This window comes from Chrysemys picta, chromosome 2 (assembly GCF_011386835.1).
Source record: "Chrysemys picta bellii isolate R12L10 chromosome 2, ASM1138683v2, whole genome shotgun sequence".
Lineage (NCBI taxonomy): Eukaryota > Metazoa > Chordata > Testudines > Emydidae > Chrysemys > Chrysemys picta.
In genome coordinates this window covers 17,297,036-17,323,626 of record NC_088792.1, presented here as the reverse complement: position 1 = coordinate 17,323,626, position 26,591 = coordinate 17,297,036, and the positions used below count along the sequence as shown (strand labels likewise).

The following is a 26,591-nucleotide window of genomic DNA, read 5'->3' as shown; positions in this document are numbered from 1 at the left end:
GAGGTACATAGTTTGTATGAGATATATACTGCATATGGACTCCAAATGCATCTCATAATCACAGTGCACCTAAATTGCACCTTGAAAATTTAGGTTTTGGTTTGTCTACACCTGAGAAACTTCCTTTGCCAATGAGCACTTCCATTTTAGCTTGAGAAAAATCTATTGTTTAAAGAACTTGCATTTTCTCCTCCAAGCCTGAAGGTGGAAACCGAAATCAGAGAGGCACTCTAACTACTAGAACTTTTCTTTAATCAGGCTGTTAATCCTGAGTATGAAGAAGGTAAAACATAGTTCAAATAAACATATATATAAATTAAGATAAACCAATTCCCAAACCTTTAAAAAGAAATCACCTGTTAAAAACTGAAAAAAAGGTTTAAAAGTAAAATTCTATAAACAGGAAACAAACCCTTAAAAAGTAGTGCACAGTTTCACATTAATAGTCCATAACACTAGTACTTGCATTAATGATACTTCAATGCTTTAGACCAGTGGTCACCAAACTTTTTTGATCGCGCACCCCTATCAGTAAAATATTTTTGAGCACGCACCCCCTGCCGGGCCAGCTCTACCATTTTTGCTGAAACAACAACAACAACAACAAAAACCGCTCGGACTCCCGCCCAAACTGACGAATCACCCCGCTTTGGAGACCACTGCTTTAGACGGTTACTTGTGTAGAATAAATACCATAGTTTTTAAAAAAGGAATAACACAGTGACAGAAGACAAACTTCGTCACTACAAGATACAGTGTAAGCCTTACTTGAAAGAGACAGTGGGAGGTCAGGCATCAGAGTGCTTGAAAGTTTGTTTTTATTCTTTTAATCTCCCAACCTCATTAATCTTGTGGGTGCAGAAATTTTAATGATGCCCTTAACTAAAATTCTAATTAAGAGATAATTGTAGGGGCTTCAAAATTCCCTGGTGTCCAGGATGTGCTAAATTTAGGGATGTTTTGTGGAAGTTCTGAAAACTCCTATGGACTAGAGTGCGGAAGCGCCATTTCTTGAGATTTTTAAATGATTATTCATCTGTATTACAGTAGTGCTTCCATGTCTGAACCAAGATAGGGGCTTCATTATCCTAGGCACTGTACTTATGTATAGTAAAAGACAGAGTTATAGTCAAAATGGTCAAGTCAGGCAAAAGGGATTGTCATTGGCCCCACTTTATAGATGGGGAACAGAGGGAGGTTAAGTGACTTGTCCAGAGTAACACAGGAAGTCTGTTGCAGAGCCAGGAATTGAAACAAGACTGCCTGAATCCCAGATGGGTACTTCAACTACAAGACTATCCTTCTCTAAGGTTCAAATCCAGCAAAGGACTTAGGCATGTGAATAGTCCCACTGATATCAGTAGGGTACCTTGTCTGTTTAAGTACTTTACCAAAACAGGGCCTAAGATATTTAAAACTTGAGAGAACAAAACACTAGAAAATATACCATAGAGAACAATCCTGCACTGGGGAAAAGTGGGAGTGCGTCGACTAACAGGTGACATGATAGAATTTTTAATCTCCAACTCCTTTGATTCTAGGATGCCCTATAATGACCAACTTCAGTATTTAGGGTGAACGTCTCCAAAGTGAACAAGGCCTACTCACCACTTAAGTCCACTCTGAGGTTATGCTTGGGCCTTGCGCTGGCTTTCTGTACAGAATAGAATGTCATCTCTAGTGCAGCATAATTACCTTGCATGCCTAGTTATTAATTGAAGTATCTTACGTATGTTTTCAGCATCGCTTGCAGGAATGAAACTTGAAGAAGGGGACATTGCGGTAAGTAAATACACATTCATGAAAAATGTTCACATCACTGTGATACAATTAGAGCTACTACAGAGTGTAAAATAGTAACTTGGACAATAACCTTAGGTCCTCAATAAACCAAAATAGAGAATCTGTTGATTTTCTATGTACTGGAGTCAGACTGATTCTCATTTCAGTTTTTCCTGGAGCTGGATGTAGGATTTTAAGCAAACTCATGGAATATTTTTAAGATAATGCCCCAAATTTATAAATCGCTGGATCTCTTTCTATCTCTGGAACATATTTCATTAGGGTGACAACCTGAATCAGCGCTTGCTATAATAAGAATCCAGTTCACTTAATGTGTGATTTAAAAACAATTAGCAGTAATAATAAATGGGTTTAATTTAATTTCTATATTGCCTTCCATGTGATAACACTGCAATTATTTTCTTCTCCAGATTAGTCTTGGCACAAGCGACACATTGTTTCTTTGGATTAAAGAACCAACGCCTGCATTAGAAGGTCATATTTTCTGCAATCCTGTTGACTCTCAAGCCTATATGGCACTTCTATGGTAACATCCTTTTATATTATTTTTCTCTTACATTTGGAGTCAACAAGATATTTTTTTTGTTTCCTTTGCAAAATGATAATGAATAAAATATTCAGTATTATGTACAGTATATGACAACATTTGCATCAACATTATGACATCCCCATTATTTAATTTGGGGATCAGGAGCTGCAAAATTGTGAGAAATAAGCTCTAGTGTCAATAGTAGGGATGGGGTTCATTTTTGTATAATTTGAGGCTGGTGAGCATGAATCTAAGGCAGTGTATTAAATTTAGAGGAATAGAAATCACGTGAATGGTAATGGTTTGGGGGCTAGCTCCTTGACCCAAAATATTTAACTTTTGCACTAGTAGTACAAAAGGGATTTAAAGGTACCTTTAAGAGGCATCTGGAGATTCCTCTTTCATAGAGGGGAAGAACTGCTGTTGTTCTGAGACATACTGGGTGTGTAGCTGGAACACATCATCCTATGATATTCAGCTGATGGAATGGTCTCTAGGATAGCCCTGTGGCTACTCTAGTTTGTCCCCTAGGCAGCACTAAGGTCAAAGTAGGAGAGACAGTTTGGAGCCACCTTTGTCTCTCCCACCTCAGTTGCACAGACTTATAGTACCCTGGACTGAGTCTTTCAAAGCAGTCTAAGGAATTTAGATATATGTTCCATTAACGTTCGTGAAAGTAGTGTGTATAAATCCTCTAGTGTGTCAAAATCCTCTTTAATAATCTGAGGGGGAGGGTCCAAATGACTTGGAAAATGCAGTTTTTGAATATATAGTTAGTATTGTTGTTTGTTTTTAGTTTTAAGAATGGCTCTCTAATAAGAGAGAGGATCAGAGATGACTGTGCTTCAGGCTCCTGGGACGAATTCTCCAAAGCCCTAAAATGTACTGTTGTTGGAAACAATGGAAACCTAGGTATGAACCTTAACAAAGTAGGGTTTGCTTGGATGCAGTCATTATTTCACAGGTGGTAGAAGTGAAAACTTGGGTGGTGATAAAGACCAAGAGTTAAGAAATCCAGAGTGAGGGGGGGGAAAAAGTCCCAAAATGTACCCAGATATATTCTACTTTGTTGGAAGACCAGTTTTCATTTTAGCCTTTGTCTTGAGTGGCCACTACCAGCATCTTATTCTGGAAGCTGTCTTGGCAACTGAAAATGGGATAGTACTGTTTCATTACCACACACACAGGACACAGTTTGATCTAGAGAATAATTTAAGCACTTAGTGTACTTTGTATACATTGTATTTTGTGTCAAACTGTTTCATAATTACACAAACAGAGGAGACACTTTGATCAAGAAAAGATGAGAGATTTCAATCAGCACTAAATAGCAGTTGCCCATAATGATTTAAAAGAAATAAAAAATAGACTAGTTAAACTATTATGTCATGACAGTAGTAGTCTTGAAATGGTGTAAAATAATGAAAATATGAAGATGAAAAAACCCTAAAATAAAATGAAATTTTGAAATTCCAAAATGAAAACCTTTCAGATTTTCCTTTAGCAGGAAATTCTGAAAATATTTCTTTTCATCCCGATTCAGCATGAAAACAAATTTTGAAATGTTGAAATTTCCAACAAAATAGAAATTCCATGTTTCAACCAGCTGTACTAGGGTGTGTCTTTATGTTTAAAACTAGAGCTGTAATAGTGAGAAAGATGGAGGGCAATAAAATGTCTAGGGAATGAAAAAGGCTTTCATAAAAATTTTCACTGTTCGTCATGGGTCATATCTAAAGTTGATTAAAGTCAATGGGTGTCGGAGCAGTGAAATAACTAATAACCATAGTATGACGTTGTGACCGGGGTCCTAGTGGGGGCCAACTATGATCACTCAATTAGGGTGAACTGCAAAGAATGGGGCAGACAATCCCCATAAAGCTAGTGGATATTCCATATTTAGATTTACCAAGCCAGCATAAAACAGATTCTTTATTACTTTACTGGTTACTCAGAAGTCCAAACAACACAGTTCCCTTAAAGTGATCAAGCCTCAGGCCTCCATCCAAGTATCCACATCAAAGATGATGAAAATTTCTGTAAATCTTTTTCATCATATAAAAGAAAAGATTCTACCAATCCCAAAGTATCGGAAACATTACCTACCAGGTTATTGAATATTCGATGTTACCCAAATACACGCTACAGCCAATTCTTATTAACCAAACTAAACTTTATTAAAAAACAAGAGAGAGAGTATGGTTAAAAGATCAATATGCATACAGATATGAGTTCAGTTCATTTAGGTGCAGATTCATAGCAGAGATGGTGAGCTTTGTAGTTGCAAACAGTTCTTTTAGAAATGGTTCATAGATTATAGTCCAATGTCCGAATATCATAGTCAGGGCATATTGGCATAACTGGGACCTCAGTCTTGCGACTCAAACTTCCCCTGATGAAGCCTAAGCAGAACTGATATAACAGAATCAGGACCAAAGGATCTTTTATCCAATTTCATGTCCTTTTTGACAAGTTGGAGTTCAAAAGGTAATTAGCATGACTTTGAAGGAGATCCATCACTGGTACTTAGCTATATAATTAACATAAGGCAATTTGTTTGTTCCTCCCCCATTCACAGATTATTTGCTATACAGCTCAAAGAGAGATGAGTATAGAGAGAGCCCATGTTTACAATTCATTTAAATGCTAGGATGTTCTTTTGATCTCTGAATTATCAGAATACAGCATAGACAGGGACTGTTGATTACATTGTCGACCCTACTCATACATCTGTAAATACACAAAAACATTATCTCCCCACATGGCTTTTGAGGATTTTGCAGGATGTTTAACCCTTTCTAGCCACGTGTCACAGACGTTTTTAATATTGAAATGTTACGTTGTAAGCAAATCAGAGCAAGTGAACAAAGCACTAGTATCAATGTTACATGATAGTCATGCCTAGTCTACACCTGAAATATTTGCCAGGAGTGTGAAAAAAAAACATACCTGTAACCAACATAGCTAGGCTGGCAAAAACCCTCTTGTAGCTTATTGCAGCTTGCACTTATTTTGGCAAAAAAGTTTTTTTGCGGGTATAGTTTATTTTATTTGGGGAAATAACATAAGTTATACTGGCAACAGAACTCTTTTGCTTGTATAAACTGTGTCTGTACTTGGAGGGTGTGCTGGTATGGCTATATGGATATAGCTCTACTGGCAAACCCTTTCTAGGGTAGACAAGACATCAGACCTTTTCCCAATGTGAGTCAGTGTTTCAGTACTCAGTGTCGTATTTAAGTGAATTAAAACTATTTTCCATTATGCAGAGAATCAAAATAATAGTTGAAATAGTTTGTCTATTTATACTTTGTAAAAGATTTATATTTGAGGATATTTATTTTCCCTCCTGAACTTTACTGTCCCACATATAAGTGTATTGGATAGCTCCTAGTGAAGTTGACGAAAGCTGCGTTGGTATGCATTCTAATAAATAAGACAGGGCCTTATTCCAGTCAGCTGACCATCTAAGATACCCCTTGGACTTTCTCAGCTCTTCTTTCCCCATCCTCATTTTCTTTTCCTTATCTCATTCATTGACAAGTGGCAACAGACCTTTCTCTCAAATTGCTCCTATCTAGAAAACTCTCTCTGCCTCTTATCCCTGATCTATAACTTCTAATGCTGTCTAAAAAAGCCATCAAATCTGACACCAAGAGCCTTCCAGTTTGCCTGTGCTCCTTCTCCTAGCTTCCTATCACGTGTTCCTTTCGTCTCTCCCTTTCCCACTTGCCCTGTATCTACTGATGCTACCTCTAAGATTTATTGTAACCTACGTACACTATTTGTATAGGTGTGTATTTGGTTGGTAATTTCTGTTAGTGAGGCTGAGTTGCTGGATTTGTCTTTTTTTATTATATGGTTTGTGTTTCTATTGAAGTATTAAAGGTGCCTGGAGTCAGAGATGCTTTTAAAAAACACATTCTTATTAATCAATGAAAATAGAATAAATTAAATGAATGTGTGGACTGGAATTGGTCAGGAAACATTCTGTGATTTTATTTTGTATATGGAAATTGCTATACAGAATTTAAATTTATTGTCTAATAAATCAAATTACTTTGTCTTGCTTCACTCTGTTACCATTCTGTACTCTTATGGGCATTATATACACTTGTTATTTTTCTAGCCATTTGCTGAAACTAATACTTTTTTGTGCCAGAAGAAAACATGACTATCTTTAATTTGCTTTGATTTAAGGTTTCTATTTTGATGTGATAGAGATTACTCCTGAAGCTGTTGGGATTCACAGATTCAACAGAGACAACAACAAGGTAGTAATAACCTATTTAACACAGTGTAGTAAATCATGTTGTGTTCATGACTTAAAGGAGGCTCATCCCATCAAGGCCTGAGAACTTTGCTCTCTTCTGCATCTATGGTTATTCCTTCTGGATTTCATATACTGATGTGATTCTTAGAGTGATTTTCTGAAGACATTTTCTGGCCTGTGTCCCAGGCTTAGAGGTATCCACAGTACTGATTCTGAACCCAGATAGCTCATTATAAACTGGCCAACGCCTATTTATCGTGCTCCTGGGTTAGGGGACTTGATGTGCTCTGAAAAGTGCAGTGCAAACCAAATAGTGCTAGATTAACATAGGCTGTTGCCACAGCTGAGACTAAAGGTTTGAGTTTTGTACACTGGCATCCATTTTCTGTGGGCACAAATCACTTTTCTAAGGCAGTGTCTAAACTACGGGGATTGTTGCGGAACAACTATGGTACTTTAACTATGCCAGCATAACCTGGTAGTGCAGAGACAGCCTACAGCAACGGAACAAGTTTTTCTGTCACCGTAAGAACACCACATCCCTGAACAAAGTTAGCTAGGCTGACAGAAGCTATCTGCTGTTGAGCTAGCTACGACTACACTGGGGGTTAGATTTTCACAACCCTAAGTGCCATAGTTATGTAGGTGTAGACCAGGCCAAAGTCCCTGATTTGCATACACAGGCAGAGGTGCACAGATCTTAGTGGCACAAACTATGGGCACAAATAATTGCTTGGTTAAGGGTGAACTGAAATTTTGGCCTTTAAAAAGTTACTTTTTTTGGCCAGCTCCCGCTAAATATACAAAGTAAAGAACTTTCCCCGCCTCTCTGTCTCGATCCAAACGGTCTGAGAGTCATGTGGTGGGCTGTAATGAAACACTGGACCAAATCAAATTGGAATGAAAATAGAATACATTTTTTGGGCAATGGATGTTAACTGGCTTATCAGGTCTATCAGTAAAGATGCTAATGAGACTAATAATGACTGGAAATTGTGATTAATCATTGTTGAGTGAATAGAAGTTGGTACAGTCTGTCTTTATAACTTCACCAATCTCAAACTCTTACTGATTAAGTGGTTGAAAAGTTCTCTCTTACTGTTATCCAAATCATAGGCAGTTATTACATTGCATGGGAAAATGCTACAGATGATAAATAATTATTTATGAAATGTAGCTTGCCTCAGGTTTGTATCTGGCTGTTTTCTTATTTTAGTTGCCTTTCTCATATTGTATATAACTAAAGGAGGAAAAAATATTTTCTTTGAGTGGCCTTTACACATTCCCGCCGTTGCAGCTCCGATAATAGAACGTTTCGTAGCAGGTCCTGTTGGAGTGCTCTCATGTCCTCTTCTGCCCTTCCCCACCCACTGTTTCTGAATATTCTGAAGCTGAGGCTATAACAGGGGGTGTGGTACACTGGTCACCTCAATTCCTTCCATGTGCAGTTGCTGATGGATTGGAACCTTCCAGATCAGACTTGGATCCACTTCTTTAATCAAATAGTGCCATAGTTAGTTAAGAGTACAGTATTTTATTTTATAAAAGTATTTTATTTATTAATATGTTGAGACTCTCTTTAGGTTCTGCACCTCAGTGCAGTCTCATGGATTCTGTGTTGGATCCAAAGGGAAATCCACCAGGTTTTAAGTGAAATCCTTTTTTCCTGCTGTTTTCCTTGCCTCCAGCTCCCGTATGAGGTGTCTAGCATTCTTAGGAGAAGGACACATTCTTTCTTAGTGCAAAGTATATAGCACATTTACTTCAAAAGCCCATAAGGAGCAGCAAAACTGGCTACCAATTCTTCTGTTACAGGAGGACCTAGTAGCCAGACCCTCCAGTACTAATCAATTTGGTTCTGTGAGTAAAGTTAGGTCTGCATCCTTTGAGAACTAAGAATCAGCAACCTAAATTTCTGCAAAATGAATTATCCTCCAATGCAGGGAAAAGAGTAAAACTCTTGATATTGAGAGATCCTAAGTTGTCACCAAGAGTAGCAGAATGGCACATGTGTTGGCCTCTGTTAGCAGAGCCAGCCCTGTCAAAAGAGCCCAGACTCCTGGTTCGGGGCAGAGTGATATTGCGTGATGCTGCCTCCATTTTTATGTCCAAGCACCGTCTGGAATCCCTTTCAGATTCTTTGGGATTGATTCCAATGTCATTCTCAAATCCTAAAATGAAGTCTAAATTGGAGGCTCCTGGTATATCCCATAAGGCAGGTGATATGAGTGTTACCAATCCAAAAATCATCTCCAATACTGAGGAGCCACCTGTGCCAAAGTTAACAATTATAGCTCACTACATGGCTCAGATCCTAAAATAGCCTCAGATCCAGAAGACACAACAAATTACAAAATAAAAGGGAAGCAATAGAGGCACCTGCTCTGCTTTCCCCTATGGGGAAAAAGACAAGAGGTTATGGAGCATATCCAGATCTTCCCTGAACTGTCTTTTCCCTCTCCATCATCTCCTACAGGCTCGCTGGGAAAATCATCTTCCCCTTTTTTAGTTTTTAAGTTTGCATAGACCTCTAGTGTCACTGTTTTCAACTACCTCAGATCTGAGGTTGGATGCACACTCCAGTGTGGTGTCAGATAGACAGGTTACTTTCCACTTGGTTCTGTTTTGCTTACAAAACATATATTCTCAATGACCCATACTCACACAGAACACACCCATATCCAGGTGGGTTCCATGATACAGAAGCTGATTCTGAGTACTGCCAAGACTGGCAGTGTCCTCCTTGAGCTGGATGGTCCTATTGGCCATCTCCTAGGTATTATGAGGAAGCTGAACATATGTTGTCATAAAGGGAGTCATCCCCTCTGAGACACCTCGGTGGCCCCAAATCTGTCTACATCAGCATGTATAGACAGCAATCTCCAGTGGTGGTCCCAGATACTCTTTCAGAAGAAGAACCAATGTAGAGTTCCAGGACACTGATTTAGAGACTGGAGACCAAATCTCTCCAAGTGATAATGTAGGAATAGCATAGCATCTTCACTGTCTGATGATATAATATAGTTCCATGGCTTGGTCTTTAGAAGGGCTTCCAGTTTGAATATACCATTAGTCTCTATAAAAGAGATCTCTCATCTATTTTTTTATAAATTGGGGGCTCCTTCTAATTCAAAGATCACTCTACCAGTATTGGAAGTACTTTTGAAGCCACCTAAAATAATTTGATTTAATCCAGCTATGAGTCTGGTCATGTTGAAAAAAGCAGCTGCTCTATGAAGGGTTCTTGCTGTTTCACACTCACCTTGCTCCCAGCTCACTGATGGTGGCTGCAGCTGTTCAACAAGCAAAAATATGGTCCGGTGCATTCTGCCCTGTCTGATAGGGAAGGTGGAAAATTAGACACTTTAGGGAGGGAGATCATCTTCTCATCAACTTTCTGTGTCAGAGTCTTAAACTACCAAGCTCTGATGTATCAATATCAGTTCTGTCATTGGGAAAAAATGGTTGTTTTTGCTAAGGACCTTCCTGAATAGAAAAGAAAGTTAGTGAAGCTGTTAATTACAGAGAGACAGTTTGTTGCCAAACAGTCATTAAGAGCTGCATATGATATTTCAGACTCTGTTTCAGGGGCAGTGGCATCTGCCATTGCCATAAAGAGACCTGCATAGTTCAGGTCTTCTGGTCTACCACCTGAAACTAGTGCATGTGTAGAAGATCTCGTGATGCCCTAGATCAATGGCCAGATCCTTGGTGTCTATCAACCTCCAACAAGAAGGTTTGGAGTTCCTTTCTTCAGATATGGCTTCTGTTATGCAGGAGGTCAGACTAGATGATCATAGTGATCCCTTCTGGCCTTAGAATCTGTACCACAGACAGAAGTATCCTTCTTCACTTTTCTCCTTATATTTTACCTAGAGGTACCCTTATCAACAACAGCAGCCTGTTCCTCAGCAACAACAAAGGAGAAAGGAACCACAAGCTTTGTCCCCAGAGAAGGCAGACAGCCTCATCCTCTTCTGCACCATGCCATAGATCTCAGGTTTGACAGGGGGAGCGAGAGCTACAATCCAATTTCCAGTCAACCTCTGACTCTTCCTCTGGAGATAGATATTCCCACTATTTCCATCAATAGAGTGCCATCTCCATGAAAAATGGATCCCAGAGATATAGCATTTTGGCACTTCGATGCAATTTGACTCCTTCTCTCCCTATGCAGGGACTCCTCTCACAAGAACCTAGTAAGAATAGATGTTCTCTCCCTTCTAGAAACAGGAACCAACAGGGAGGTGCCGAGAGACTTTAGAGGGGGAGGGGTTTTATTTAAGGTACTTCCGGATCCTAAAAAATGATGGCAGACTGAAGCCCATCTTTGAGTTCAGAAAATTTAATTCTTCCATCAGGAAGTTCAGATTCCATATGATGACTTATGCTTTCACAATTCCCTCTTTACCCACCCAAGATTGGTTCAGAACTCTGTCTCAAAGATGCATACTTCCATACATATGTATCTCAGACCTTCGCATCTCAAATATTTCCATTTCATGGTTGGGGAAGATTGTTATCAGAACAAGGTTCTTCCATTTGGCTTTTTCTTCCACTGCACAGTCATAGCAATACAGTTAAGGTGGCAGGTATTTACATATATCCCTATTTGGACAATTGTCTAATAAAGGCTTTATCTCAAGAGTCCTTGACCATAAATATGGACCACATGCGTAGCCTTTTAAAAAAGCTGGGACTCGGAATAAATTGGAAAAAAACATAATCTACTAGAACTACGCACGATCCACAATGCCTGCAGACACTTCCTACTGCACAAAAAGGACGAATCCATTCGCATCATGACCGACAACATTGCCTGCATGTTTTACATCAATCGACAAGGGGGTACTCAATCTCACTCACTGTGCACTGAAGCCATGAAACCATGAAACTGGTGCATATACCACAACATAAACATTTCGACCTCCTACCTTGCTGGCTGTAAGAATGCGATGGTGGACACACTAAGCGGGTACTTCTCTCGAGACCACAAATGGGAAACGAATGGGAGAGTCTTGCTCTCCATTTTCCGGCGGTGGGGCACTCCCCTCATCGACATGTTTGCATCCCCAATGAACATCAAATGCGCAATGTTCTGCTGAAGAGCGGGGGCGGGATCCTGGTCACTGGGGGACATCTTTCTCATCACAGAAGATGCACAACTCATGTATGCTTTCCTACCAGTTCCAATGATATCACACATGATACACAAGATACGAACAAACAAGGCCAAGGTTATCCTCATAGTCCTGACATGGCCCAGACAAGCATGGTACCCTTACCTGATGCGCAAGGCGATATGTGCCCCTCGAACTCTCCCTCGTTGTCCGGACCTGCTGTCTCAGAACAACAGTCACACTCTTCACCTGCATCCGGAGAAACTCCACGTACAAGCGTGGCTCCTACATGGTTCCATGATGGTGAACTAGCCTGCTCGGAACAAGTTAAAAATGTGTTTCTAAACAGCAGAAAAGTGACCAAAAGATAATACTTACCTTCAAAAATGGAAGAGATTCTCCTCCTGGTGTCAAGAAAAACACTTGATGGCCTCCACAGCACCACTACCATTAGTGTTGGAATACTTACTGGAGAAGAAATGTTCAGGTTTAGCAACGAGCTCAATCAAAGTCCATCTTGCGGCCATTACTGCGTTCCATCTTGAGATTGACGGGAACTTGATCTTTGCACACCCAATTACTTAATGCTTCCTCACAGGTCTCCAGAACATTTACTCAGAAGTTTGTGAACCTGGGACCTCAATCTGGTGTTGAAATGCCTCACCACGCCGCCATTTGAACCCTTAGCCACTTGTTCCCTGCTGCATTTATCCATGAAAGTGGCCTTTCTGTTCGCCATTACTTCTGCCAGAGGGGTGAATGAGATCAGGGCACTCATGGCCAAACCTCCTTACATAATATTCTTCATGCTACTGGTCACGCTATGTCTGCACCCAAAATTCCTACCAAAAGTAATATCAGCCTTCCATATGAACCAACCAGTCCATTTCCCCACATTCTATCCCAGGTCTCATGGTACTCCAATGGAGGCCGTTTTGCATACATTGGATGGTAGGCGGGCGTTAATGTTTTACCTGGAAAGGACTAAACCGTTCTGAAAATCTCCTAGACTTTTTGTTTCTATTATCATGCATTCGAAAGGCTGTGCAATATCCACTCAGTGATTGTCTAAATGGATCTCCATATGCATTCATCAGTGCTATTATATTCAGAACACGGATCCTCCTACGCACCTCAGAGTGTATTCCACATGATCTGTTTCTACCTTGATTGTGTTCCTCAACAATTTTTCAATAATAGAGATTTGTGGGGCAGCCACTTGGGCCTCTGTCCACACAGTCGCTGGGCATTATGCACTCACTCAAGACTCCAGAGCTGACGCCATAGTTGGCCTAACCATACTTACCTCTACAACTCAAATGCACCCGAAGTCCCTCCTGCCTTCTGAGGAGCACTGCTCTACAGTCACCTGAAGTGGAGCACCCACAGGGACAGCACTCAAAGAAAAAGAGGTTACTCACCTTGTGCAGTAACTGAGGGTCTTCGAGATGTGTGTCCTTGTGGGTGCTCCACTACCCATCCTTCTCCTCTCACTTTGGAGATTGCTGCTAGGACTCTACGGTAGAGAAGGAACTGGAGAGCTTGGGTCGTGCGTGCACTAGACGCGGCACCAACAGCACCGCAAGACACCTACTGCGCACGCGTGACCCACACGGACACTACTACCATAAATCTCTGATCGACGGCTCCAGCACCTGAAGTGGAGCACCCACAAAGACACACATCTCGAAGAACCTCAGTTTCTGCACAAAGTGAGTAACCTTCTCTTCCTGGCCTACTCAGACAGCCTTCAGCATGCAAATTCATTCCCATCTAAATACATGAGCGCTCTGACCAGTCGCTCTTTAGTTACATACAGGGCAATGCCCGCACATTCTTAGTCCCAGCCTTGTCTCCCAGAAATGTGAGTCTTATACTGTCCAGCAATCTACTGAACAATGCAAGCTCGCAGAAAATCCGTCATTTCGTCAAAGAAAAATGATAATGAACCAGCCTTGTTATCCGAAAGGGTGTTTCTCCCACACAGTAATCAAAACACATTGGTTAAGATAAAACAAAATATAAGTTTACTAACTACAGACAGATAGAATTTAAGTGATTACAAGTGATGATGCATAAAAGTCAGGATTGGTTACAAAAGAAAATAAAAGGGTAAAACACAAGCTAGTACCTAACTTAACAAGCTAAGTGAACTTAAAAGCAAAAGGTTTTGTCTCACCATACGCTGCAGTAAATTTCACAGGGGGGTCTCCTTTCAGCCTGAGACCCTTCCCCCCCCAGTTCAGTTCTTTGAGAGTCGTTCATGACATGAGCAGGGATGAAGGAGGAGAGAGATGAAGTGGAGGCCACTGTGTCTCATTCTTATACCACTCCCCCCTCTTTGAGGATTATCCCCAGCTGGGTGGAGGTGAAGGTTGAACTGTCATTGAGAGGAAATGTAGATTTCTTGTTCACACCTTCCCATTACTGGAGAATGACTGCTTAAGTAAGTGATAGCTCTTTAACACCTGGCTGGGTGTTAGTCTGATCTGAAAAACTGGTTTGGGCCTTCTTTTCTTAAACTTTGAGCATGTTACAGCAAGGATACATAATAGAATCTTCTAACTTCACATACAGTGCTGATAAGACATATTTTACCAGGACAATAATGTTCAGCAGATTGTGAGTTTTCAAATGATACTTCACAAGGCATACTTTGTACAAAATTGATCATAGTCTTATAAAAGTGGTGAATATAACAGTATAGACCATCACTCATGCTTTATCCAGATTAAACATCTCTCCATCTGATGGCATGGAGAATCTCTGGCTAATGTCAGCAGGTATGGAGTGTTCAGCAGAGACCCAGAGAATCCTTTCAGAAAGCAGAAAACCCTCAACTAGAAAATCATATATGGTGGAAGTGTTTTTCCACAGGGGTCAGGGCAAGACAATGTGACACTCTTCAATCATCCATTCCAGTAATTCTGGACTATCTGGTTTATCTTTCAGATTCATTATAATTTACTTGGCAGTGATTTTGGGCTTGTCATCTGCCTGTTCAGGTCTCTTCCATAAGAATCTATTGCAGATGTTTCTGCCAGTAAGAAAGATACTAGCTTCATGGGATTTAAACCCAATTCTTACCTCTCTAATGGAACCTCCATTTGAGCCTCTGTCCTCTTGTTCCCTTCATCATTTACCTATTAAAGCTGTATTTTTGGTGGCTATTCTTCTGCATAAAGAGTAAGTGAAATTCAGGCACTTATGTCACTCCCCCACCCCCCATGGTTTTACATGCAGATATAGTGACTGAGCCCTCACCCTATATTTATTTATATTTATTCCAACAGTGGCTTCAGACTTTCATGTTAATTGATATAGTCAGATTACCTGTATTTTTTCCAACATGTCACTCATCTTCCAGTGAATCTAAACGTCATACATTGGACGTTAAGAGGAGGCTGTTGTATTATAGGACCATTCAGAATTTCTTTTAGACTATTCATCACATGTGGCAGTACATCTAGAGGTAGACCAGCCTGATCTCTGCTCAAAGCCTGTTTAAATGGATTGTGGACAGTATTAGAATATCATATTATACTAAAAATGACTATTTCTAGTTCATGTTACTGTTCATTCCATGAGAGCCTAAGCTATGTTGGTGGCATGTTTCAGTAGAAAACTAATTGTGGAACTCTCTAGAGCAGTCACATGGTTCTCAATGCATATATTTATCAGTCATTACTCTCTGGTGTCAGCATCAGGAACTAATGCACAAGTTGGGAAAGCAGTTCTACAATTTTTATTCAGATGAGTTCCTAGCTCCCACCGCTTGGAACCAAATTGTTAGCTGAACACCAGGACCGAGATCCTCACACACAGAGACTCAAAGATAAAAAACACAATTACTTACCTTATAGTAACAACAAGGAGTCTGGTGGCACCTTAAAGACTAACAGATTTATTTGGGCATAAGCTTTCGTGGGTAAAAACCTCACTTCTTCAGATGCATCTGAAGAAGTGAGGTTTTTACCCACGAAAGCTTATGCCCAAATAAATCTGTTAGTCTTTAAGGAAGTGAGGTTTTTACCCACGAAAGCTTATGCCCAAATAAATCTGTTAGTCTTTAAGGTGCCACCAGACTCCTTGTTGTTTTTGTAGATACAGACTAACACGGCTACCCCCTGATACTTACCTTATAGTAACTGTCATTCTTTGAGATGTTCTCTGCATGTGGATCCCATGACTCCCCATTCTCTCCACAACTCCCTCCATCCCTGCCACTCAGAGACTCTTAATCTGTATTCTGGGTGGTGAAGGAACTGAATGGTAGGATCTATCCCTTACACCCTGGGGAGGGAGTCCAAGGGTGTGAAAGACGCATATGTGATCCATAGTGGACAGAACTGATAAAACTGCCAAACTCCTGTGCAGAGGGCACATACGCACCATGAGTGAGATCCACATTCACAGAACATCTCAAAGAACAATGGTTACTGTAAGGTAAATAACCGGTTTTTACAAGGGAGTAATCGCTCTTTACCACAGTGAACGAATCAGTGAAAAGGATTAACTTTTGTTTCCTTTTTTTGTAGACAAAAGGACAAATTTAAACTCTTCTGTGTATGACATTACTTAGTACATCTGAATTTTCTCTAATGTACCCCAGAGGAGATAATGTACTTGAGGCGAATTTCATAAGCAGCTGTTGGTGTTGAAGAATAAATGTAGAAGAATTTACAACTGACATTAGAAACATGCCCCATCATGTACTGATTTCAGGATTGAAGGATTTGCCAAGAGTGCCAAGGTTATGGGCTATATTCTGTCTGTCATGAGCTTCTAGAAGTGCTGTGTGTATGTGATTGAAGACTAGAAGCAGAGTTCTGGGTGCAGGCGTCAGGGTGAAGACAAAGATAATGAACTATAAATCTGTTTGTTTTTTTTAAAAACCAGACCCCAACCTTGTGTTGTTTACTACATCAGGTGCATGTTAATTTAATGTATTCCTCTGATACAGGTTCCAGACTTTCCAAAGGAGGTGGAGATACGAGCATTGATTGAAGGACAGTTCATGGCCAAGAGGATTCATGCTGAAAAGCTGGGATATAAAATCAGTAAGTGTGATTAAAAACAAACAAAAAAACAGCAGAGGCAATGGAATCTCATATCAAGCACTAAAAGAGTGGTTCTGACTGTAATGCAGATGGTAAGGTTGTTATCTTGCCTGACAGGTACTGAAACTGATGTGAGTTTTGACTTAGGCTCTTGTTAAATGCCATTCTTGACTATGCAAAAAGGAACCTGATTCTAGCAGATGCTGATTTAATTGGGGGTGATGAGAGTCTCTCAGAATCAGGCTGTAGATTATTTCTTGAGGTATCCTGGATATTTCAATGTATTAGGCTTCACTAATAACTTTTAAACTAGAATTTTTGTTAAATGAGAGGAAGGATGGTCTTGTGGTTAAGACACCGGACTTGAGATTAATACATCTGTATTCAGTTCCTAGCTTTGCCATAAGAATTCCTGTGTGACTTTGAGCAAGTTACTTAGTCTATCTGTGCCTCAGTTCCCCATCTGCAAACTGGAGATAATGATATTTCCTTTCTTTCACCCGTTGTCAGTCTTGTCTATTTAAACTGTAACTCTTTGGGACAGGAACATTCTCTTACTTTGTTTGTACAGCATTTAGCACAATGAAACACCAATCTTGGCAAGTATTGTAATGTAAATAATAAATGGGAAATTTTAGGAAAAGATAAATACATTAAAAAATCATAGGCTTAAGTTTTTGCCTGTTGTTTTCTGCCATGTTTATCTTGGAGCCGCATGCCTTTTTCAACATTTAAAACTAAATAATTATTTAAATATTCATTTAAAACTAAATAATTAAAATCCACCCTCAGTTATCCCTTGGTATCAGACTGAGAACAGACTGGCTCAGGATGGCCTATATTTTTGCTTGGCAGGATACAGTTAAAGATTTATATAAAAACAAAGGCCACATTTGAGACAGGTGAAGAAGCTAGTTGTAGATCCACATTTAAAAGGGGGACATTGCAGTGGGTGATAGGGATGGGGAGGCATGTCTGATGCCATCAGCTTCAATATTAACATAATAGACTCTCTCCATAAATTAAGGTGTAAACATAAGTCATCATCACCCCTGTCAGGCAAAAATGGGCCTTTAACATTCTCTAATGATCAATAGACTTTGGGCTATCTTACACATGTTGGAGAAACATGATGTACCAAGAACACCTGCCTCCAAGCCCTCCCCACCAAATCTGACATTCAAATCTAAGAACTTTTCACAAAAACATCTCAGCTGATATCTTCCATTGTTGTATTCGGTGCAGTTGTAGCTGTGTTGGTCCCAGGATATTATAGAGACAAGGTGGGTGAGGTAATATCTTTTATGGGACTAACTTCTGTTGGTTGTCTTGTCTCTCTCTCATCAACAGAAGTTGGTCCCATAAAATATATTACCTCACCCACCTTGTCTCAGTTTATATCAGCTATTATGAATTTAGATCTGCCCCACCCTTGCCCTTGAACCTTGGATTGCAATCCCAGTCCTCCTGCTGAGGCAGACTGGATTGGCCCCTGGTCAGACCCTACAAATGTTGTTCTTCAATTAACTAGAGGGGTAGTTGCTGAGCTACAGAAAGCATTCCCTTCTTCCAGGGTGCCCTTTGGCAACACTGAATTGAAAGGCTGGATCTGGAAATAAAACCTGGGTCTCCTGTATTGCAGTACCGCTCCTCCATTAGTCTGGCCTTTTTTTGATGATTTAACATCCCATGACTTCTTTTTTAAAGCAATACTTTAGCTTATTACAACATAACTCCCCCACTCTCTCCAGCTGAATATACCCCAACGTATATGTTATACTGTGTTATCACTTGTGTTGAGGCAGCACCTATATGCCTCAGTCAGGGATCAGGACTCCATTGTGCTAGGCACTGTGTCTGTGTTGTCAACCCAAACATTCCAAAATTATGTCAGGTCCCCAAAAGTCATGAGATTGGCTTAAAAATAATAATATATATATCTATATAGGGATCTTTTTCTTTGCCTTCTGGTTTATATACCTTTGGGGTCCACTTGGGGCATGTTTCCAAGCTGTTCTCCACAGCCATGAGGACTAAAACCTTTTTCTAAAAATGAAAGCTGAGATTTTTATGTTAGAATGTGACTCTAGGAACTGGGGCTTCAAGAAAAACATCAAATATCATGAGACTCATGAAAAAAATCATAAAATTTGACAATACTGCTTTGTAAATACAATAAAAAGATGCTGTGTAGTGGAGACAACACACCTGCTTATTTGTGGAAACATTAAAATACATTGTATTTTAAATGTCCATGTATACCTCATTCTTGAGATGACTATTTATAATATCTGAGTGTGACAGTGTCCAGGAGCGGCGCCAGGGTTTTTGGCGCCCTAGGCAGGGGTCCTTCCGCGCTCCCGGTCGGCAGTGGCAATTCTGCGGCGGGGGGGGTCCTTCCGTGCTCCCGGTCTTCGGGGCACTTCGGTGGCGGGTCCCGGAGCAAGTGAAGGACCCGCCACAGAATTGCCGCCGAAGACCTGGAGCACGGAAGGACCCCCCACCACCGAATTGCCGCCAACGGCAGCAAAATGCCACCCCCCAAATCCTGGTGCCCTAGGCGACCGCCTAGGTCGCCTAAATGCAAGCGCCGGCTCTGACAGTGTCCCTTGAATTGTATCTTCCCAACAGATGCTATGGAACATTTTGATTCTAGTTTTGTTGCATCAAGATAAACTTTCATGTAATAACTAAAAGATGAGTTTAAAAAGAACTGCTAATTTTATGCATTTCCTGCTTTTTTCCTCAATGCTGTTATTTATTTAAATGTGATGCTCTATTTTGGTAGTGATGGCACTCTCTCAACTTTTTTTTTTTTTTTTTTTTGTAAAACAGTTCTGAAATGGGAAAAAATACAGTGTGTTTTAGGGTACAGATATGATCATAGTACTATAAATATGTTTAGTTCCCCTGCACACAAGATACTCTTTCTCTTGTTTGTTTTGGTAGCTGTCAGTTTTTATTCTTGTAGTGATTCTTGATGAGGTGTTTAAAAGTCTGTTTATCTTTCGGAAGAGGTATAGAACTAGAGTCACTTGTGTTCCTTAAATACAGCATCCCATAGCACATTTAGGCCTTGTATATATGGGGGATTTGCCCAGATTCCAGGAATTGAGTTGATTTACATTCACTGCTGTAGTTGCATCAGTGCAAACTGCAGCTTTCCTTAATCTACACTTTTGCACAAGTGCAGCTACAATGGTAATTCCTGCTAATTCCTGGAATTGGGACACATTCCTCAATTTAAACAAGGCCTTAGGAGGAGATGGGGTTGACATGATCTACCACAATATACACCTCTATATGGTGTTTTGAAATGTATAGGGACCAATTCTCGGTGGTACAAATGAACCAGAAATCTGGCTTAGCTGGCTACCTGAGAATTTCTCCATCCAGCCCCAGAATATGGGAGTCACAAAGAGTATGTAAAACCATTTTTGTATCCCGACCTTCCCTGCCCCTCAGATCCTGTGTCAGGTGCAGCTTGGTTGAACCCAAGAATCTGGGCCGTAATCTTAAATGCAGTGGAAGATGGATAAGCCTGAAAGGATAAACCCGAAAACTTTGGAGTTTGAAGGAAACTTGTTTAAGGATATTTCCTGTCTGCTAGAGTTCATGGATGAGTAACATAAACAATATAAACATTGGATAATCTATTATAACTTAATTTCATTTTATGAATTAATTTATCAACTTTATAGGAAAACTGAAAATCATAGTGACACTGAGAAATCAGAGTTTGTTTATTTAGTTGTGTTTCCAGTTGCACCTATCTAAAACTCTAGGTGCATTTCATATTTAAAAAAAACTTTTGCCAAAGTCTAATTGCAACAATCTTAAAACAACCCTGTACTTGCCATGTGTATATGTTCACATGTGCACATGTACAGATTTCTGTATACAATTTGTTTATTTACCAGGAGAGGGCGGTAGATTCCATCTCATGATTTTTTTTATTTTTTTTACTGAAACCAAGATATATATTTTTTGTGTCTCAACCCTGTTTTTAAAACTGACAAAGTCACCAGATGATACTTGTGAGAAAAGTTAGACCTTGTATAAATCATGATTTAAAGGCTTTAATGTGTTTGTCACTGTGTTACAGTTTTTTCAATTGTTTTCAATCAGATTTCAAGGGAAATGATTGAGCAACATCTTATATCCTGTTATGATTATTTACTGGATGGGTAGGTAGAGTGTTGCCAACCCGGCACAAACAAATGAAGTTTGCCCTGCTCTTGTTTTTTATATCCTCTAATTCAGTGATCTGCAGAGATAAGGTGAAGGCTTTGTGTTCCCTTTTTTCTCTGGATTTTTATTGTACTAGAAAAGTCTTCTGTTTTGTCACTTCTCTATTTTTATGGCCATCCCCTCTGAAATTTAATTTCTGCTCAACAATTAGGAGTTCAGAGATCAGATCCTAGACCTGTCTGATGATAAAGCCCTGCACCTCTTATATGTCCTCTGAAACAAAACCCATGGCACCTTTATAGTGAAAATTATGGTGTATGTAGCCTCCTGACACAGATATTCACAGCTGCTTTAAAAGTGTCAGTAGGTTCAAACTGATCAGGCAATCTGTACTGTACTTGATTACCCTCTTAGAAGCTTATCCTGTTCCCATGGAAGTCAATTATAAAACGTACATTAACATCAATAGAAGCAGGATAAGACCTTTACTTTGGCTGGAGATCTTACATGTTAGGGAGCCTCAATCAAGGTTTTTATCCTGGTTTGGGGGAATCCACCGTTAGTAGGGTGACCAGACAGCAAATGTGAAAAATCGGGACGGGGGTAGGGGGTAATAGGAGACTATATAAGAAAAAGACCCAAAAATCAGGACTGTCCCTATAAAATCGGGACATCTGGTCACTCTAACTGTTAGTGACAGTGTCACTAGCTACAAAATAAGTAATTTAGGGAGTGAACCCTATGCCCTGCCCCCAGCTGAGTGAAGTATATTTTGGACATTGAAGGAAAACTGTACATGTGGCGGGGAGGGTGGGGGAGTTACTGTGAAGTTGACAGACCCATCAGTATAACTTCTGTGTATTCAAAAGTGCCCATCAGTGTATATATATAATTATATATATATAATGTTGTAGCTTTCTGACATTGTTCTAGTGTGATTATTAGTTTAGGTTTATTAGTTTAGGTTCTCACCATCTAACTGTCATCCAAAGAGTAATGGAGATGGATATAATGTTCTGAGCTTTATATGCTAAAACATTTATGTTAAAACCCTTTGTCTGTATTTATTATATATTACATTGTCCCCTGCATGTGGAAATCCATTGCTTATGTTACCCCTACTAACTGTGTGAACAGTACACTTGCATGCTTAAATATTGATGGCTGTGGTACCAGGCATGCCCACTTTTTTGCTGTCTTGCTAAGAACATGATAGGTTTTGTTTTCTAAAGTGCCATGTGTGAATAGTATTTCAAGTGTGTGAAAGTGCATTTCTTCTGATTGAGTTAAGATGTTAGCCACATCTTTAGAAAAACTGCCATCCCAAGATACTACTTATAAAAAAAATGAGAGAGTGCCAGTCTAGGCTCTTTCTAGGGTTTAACCTCGCCATTGTTGTTGCAGCAATGAGATTGAGACCCTATATTTAAAAAGAAACCAAAGCAGAGATCAGTGTGAGGGCAAACTCCAGTGCATCTAGTGGAATTTCCCTCCTTTCTTCAGGTACTTTTTTACTCTCTACTTGGTTTTTCTTGGTGTAAAACTGCTGAAAAAATGCTGAGCAAATAGACCAAATGGATCCATCTTCCCTCCAAGCAGCTAGCAGGGAAATGAACATAAGAACGGCCGTACTGGGTCAGACCAAAGGTCCATCTAGCCCAGTATCCTGTCTACGGACAATGGCCAATGCCAGGTGCCCCAGAGGGAGTGGACCTAACAGGCAATGATCAAGTGAGCTCTCTCCTGCCATTCATCTCCATCCTCTGACAAACAGAGGCTAAGGACACCATTCCTTACCCATCCTGGCTAATAGCCATTAATGGACTTAACCACCATGAATTTATCCAGTACTCTTTTAAACGCTGTTATAGTCCTAGCCTTCACAACCTCCTCAGGTAAGGAGTTCCACAAGTTGACTGTGTGCTGTGTGAAGAAGAACTTCCTTGTATTTGTTTTAAACCTGCTGCCTATTAATTTCATTTGGTGACCCCTAGTTCTTGTATTATGGGAATAAGTAAATAACTTTTCCTTATCCACTTTCTCCACATCACTCATGATCTTATATACCTCTATAATATCCCCCCTTAATCTCCTCATTTCCAAGCTGAAAAGTCCTAGCCTCTTTAATCTCTCCTCATATGGGACCCATTCCAAACCCCTAATCATTTTAGTTGCCCTTCGCTGAACCTTTTCTAGTGCCAGTATATCTTTTTTGAGATGAGGACACCAAATCTGTACGCAGTATTCGAGATGTGGGCGTACCATCAATTTATATAAGGGCAATAATATATTCTCAGTCTTATTCTCTATCCCCTTTTTAATGATTCCTAACATCCTGTTTGCTTTTTTGACTGCCTCTGCACACTTCGTGGACATCTTCAGAGAAGATGACTCCAAGATCTTTTTCCTGACTTGTTGTAGCTAAATTAGCCCCCGTCATATTGTATGTATAGTTGGGGTAATTTTTTCCAATGTGCATTACTTTACATTTATCCACATTAAATTTCATTTGCCATTTTGTTGCCCAATCCCTTAGTTTTGTGAGATCTTTTTGAAGTTCGTCCCAGTCTGCTTTGGTCTTAACTATCTTGAGCAGTTTAGTATCGTCTGCAAACTTTGCCACCTCACTGTTTACCCCTTTCTCCAGATCATTTATGAATAAGTTGAATAGGATTGGTCCGAGGACTGACCCTTGGGGAACACCACTAGTTACCCCTCTCCATTCTGAGAATTTACCATTAATTCCTACCCTTTGTTCCCTGTCTTTTAACCAGTTCTCAATTCATGAAAGGACCTTCCCTTTTATCCCATGACAGCTTAATTTACGTAAGAGCCATTGGTGAGGGACCTTGTCAAAGGCTTTCTGGAAATCTAAGTACACTATGTCCACTGGATCCCCCTTGTCCACATGTTTGTTGACCCCTTCAAAGAACTCTAATAGATTAGTAAAACACGATTTCCCTTTACAGAAACCATGTTGACTATTGCTCAACAGTTTGTTTTTCTATGTGTCTGACAATTTTATTCTTAACTATTGTTTCGACTGATTTGCCCGGTACCGACGTTAAATGGAGGGAAAAGATCCTAAATTGGAGTTAGAGAGGTTCACAAAATATTCCTGGTGGAGATTTGACATTTGGGCATATCATTGTTTGTGTCATGATGCTGTGTCATTAAGTCCCAACAGTGTGGCATTATGGTGCAGACATTATAATGCAATGTCAGTCCATTTGATGATGAGGTGAGTCCCTGGCTCTGCAAAGCTAGAGACCACTAGTCCTAGGGGCATTCATCTCACAATTTTTCCCTCAGCCCATAAAACAGAATTTCTTGCTAATGGTTCAGCGTGACAGGTTTCAGAGTGGTAGCCGTATTAGTCTGTATCAGCAAAAACAACAAGGAATCCTTGTGGCATCTTAGAAACTAACAAATTTATTTGGGCATAAGCTTTCGTGGGCTAAAACCCACTTCAGTGTGAGTTATTGGTAAAACTTTCAATGGCTTCTGTGTTTGCCTATAGTCACCATCACTTGTCTTGCTTATAGTAACCAGTATCTAACTTCCTACTTGATAAAATATCACAAGCTTTCGGGAAACCTTAATTCCTAAAGGTACTGTATTGAAGGCTTATTCTATCAACGTCTTTACATTCATTGCAGAAGAATCTGGCTACTTGAGCTGTAATTACGTTACATCTTCCTTCCTAGCTGAAAAAAGGAACCTTGTGAAGGAGCCATTTTGTAGCCACATACAGATTAAATTGACGTTTTTGCCCTGAAGGATTTAAATTTCTCAAAGAAAATCAATACTAAAATGTTGTGTTGGCTGCTTGCTTGTTTCTTGCTGTTGCTCAGAGTTCTGATGTTGTTTCAGCAGCTTGAGTGAGGGCGGCTCCTGTGTCTGAGGCCCAATGTTTCATGAAGCAAATGAAAACAGATTAAAATAATGTAGTGCTCTTAACAGCAACAAAAACCTCTATTAACAACCACATGTGCAGTGAAAGCTTCCTACAATGCCCCTTGCCAATACACTTCAACCTTTCTCTGTGGGGAGAGGATTATTAGCTCTAGAGGTGAGAGAGGTTAGTTTTACCTTCATATTAATTAAAGTCATGATCCTGTTCTCACTGAAGTCAATGTCAAAACTCCACAGGGTCCCAAATCCTTTCTGGTGAAACGGCCCACAAGAGTCCCAGTTGTGATGTGGGGACTAGCTTTTCAGCATACCTCATTTTATATCACAACCCAGCAAACATCTATCAGATAGCAATGACTTCTAGTCATGATTGATCAAGGCTTGGATTTGAACCAGTGACCTGGTGGTGAAAGGTTTGTTAGCTGAGCCATGTAGTCCACCCAAAGAGCTGCTTTTTCATCTGGCAGAGGGAAGTAACAGTAGGGTTAACATATTTTGAGTGTCCAAAAAGAGGTCACTCCACAGGGCCCCGCCCCCAGCCACGCCACGCCCCAACTCCGCCCCCTCCCCTGCTTGAAGCAGGCAGCAGGTAAGCTGGGGGGAGGGGGGGGAAGGAGGCGCGGCCCAGTCTACCCCCCCCCAACCGAGCGGCTCCCTCCGGCAGCCGGCCCCAGCGTCTCCAGCCTGGCTTGGCTCGGGCCCTGGGGTGCCGGCCCCGGGCCAGCCCCCGGCTGAGCACCCCTGGCCCACCCAGCACTGCCGGCCCGGCCCAGCACCGCCGGCCCCCGGCCCAGCACCCCAGCCTGGCCCCGGCCCCTGGCCCAGCATGCCTAGCCCCCGGCCCAGCACCGCCAGCCCCGGCCTGGCCCTGGCCCCCAGCCCAGCACTGCCGGCCCCGGCCCAGCACCCCCGGCCCCGCATGTCCCTATTTTCCCGGACATGTTCGGCTTTTTGGGATTTCCCCCCAGACGGGGATTTGAGGCCCAAAAAGCCGGACATGTTCAGGAAAATCTGGACGTATGGTAACCCTATGTAACAGAATCCGTTTAATTTTTTTTAAAGCACTTACAGATAAAATGCCTCCAAAGGAAGTGACCTGTGTTACAAGGAAGCAGCCTACGTGCACTAGAATTTTTTGCATGCATTGTCTTGCTTGGAATTTTGTTGTTGTTATTCTCTCGTTATCATCAGAAAGGAAACACAGCTAAGACAGAAAACCTGAACACTTAAAGAGATTGGAAATTGCATTATCTGCCTTTCTTTTGACAATAGATAAGATGCTGTCATTGTCTGAACAATTGCTTTAATGTTTAGTCAGCATAATGCCAAGTATTTAAATGATGTGATTCTTGTGCCCAGATGATTTTTTTATTCTGTTTCGGTGGAGATACTATTCACATAGCCTCCTAAAAAATGTCAGGCTATCAGTGTACTATGTCTGCTAGGAAGCTGCATGGAATCATAGAAATTAAAAACATTAAAAATTTATTAGGTCATCTAATGCATCCTCTACCAGTTAGGGACTGTTTCCTCCAGTATATTTTCTAGTGCTGTTTCCAGTCAAGTTTTAACTGACTCTGGTGATGTGGCTCCTATTCCTTGTTTTGCGAAGCTATTCCACAGCATAAAATATTTCACTGTTAGGAAGCTTTCCCTGATATCCCTGTATTTTCTTGTCTGGTTTCAATCCATTATTTCTA

The 26,591-nt window shown here is 40.5% G+C and overlaps 1 protein-coding gene across 12 annotated transcripts in view; it reads left to right on the top strand.

Moving 5' to 3' along the window:
- The window catches only part of XYLB (xylulokinase), a 159,225-nt gene that overhangs the window by 56,424 nt on the left and 76,210 nt on the right, over positions 1-26,591 (top strand). For all 12 annotated transcript variants that reach the window (XM_065582715.1, XM_005297159.5, XM_065582711.1 and 9 more), the window contains 5 exons: positions 1,742-1,782; positions 2,214-2,329; positions 3,129-3,244; positions 6,533-6,606; positions 16,689-16,785. In XM_065582715.1, coding sequence (XP_065438787.1) covers positions 1,742-1,782; positions 2,214-2,329; positions 3,129-3,244; positions 6,533-6,606; positions 16,689-16,785 — 444 coding nt within the window. The remainder of the gene's footprint in view (positions 1-1,741; positions 1,783-2,213; positions 2,330-3,128; positions 3,245-6,532; positions 6,607-16,688; positions 16,786-26,591) is intronic.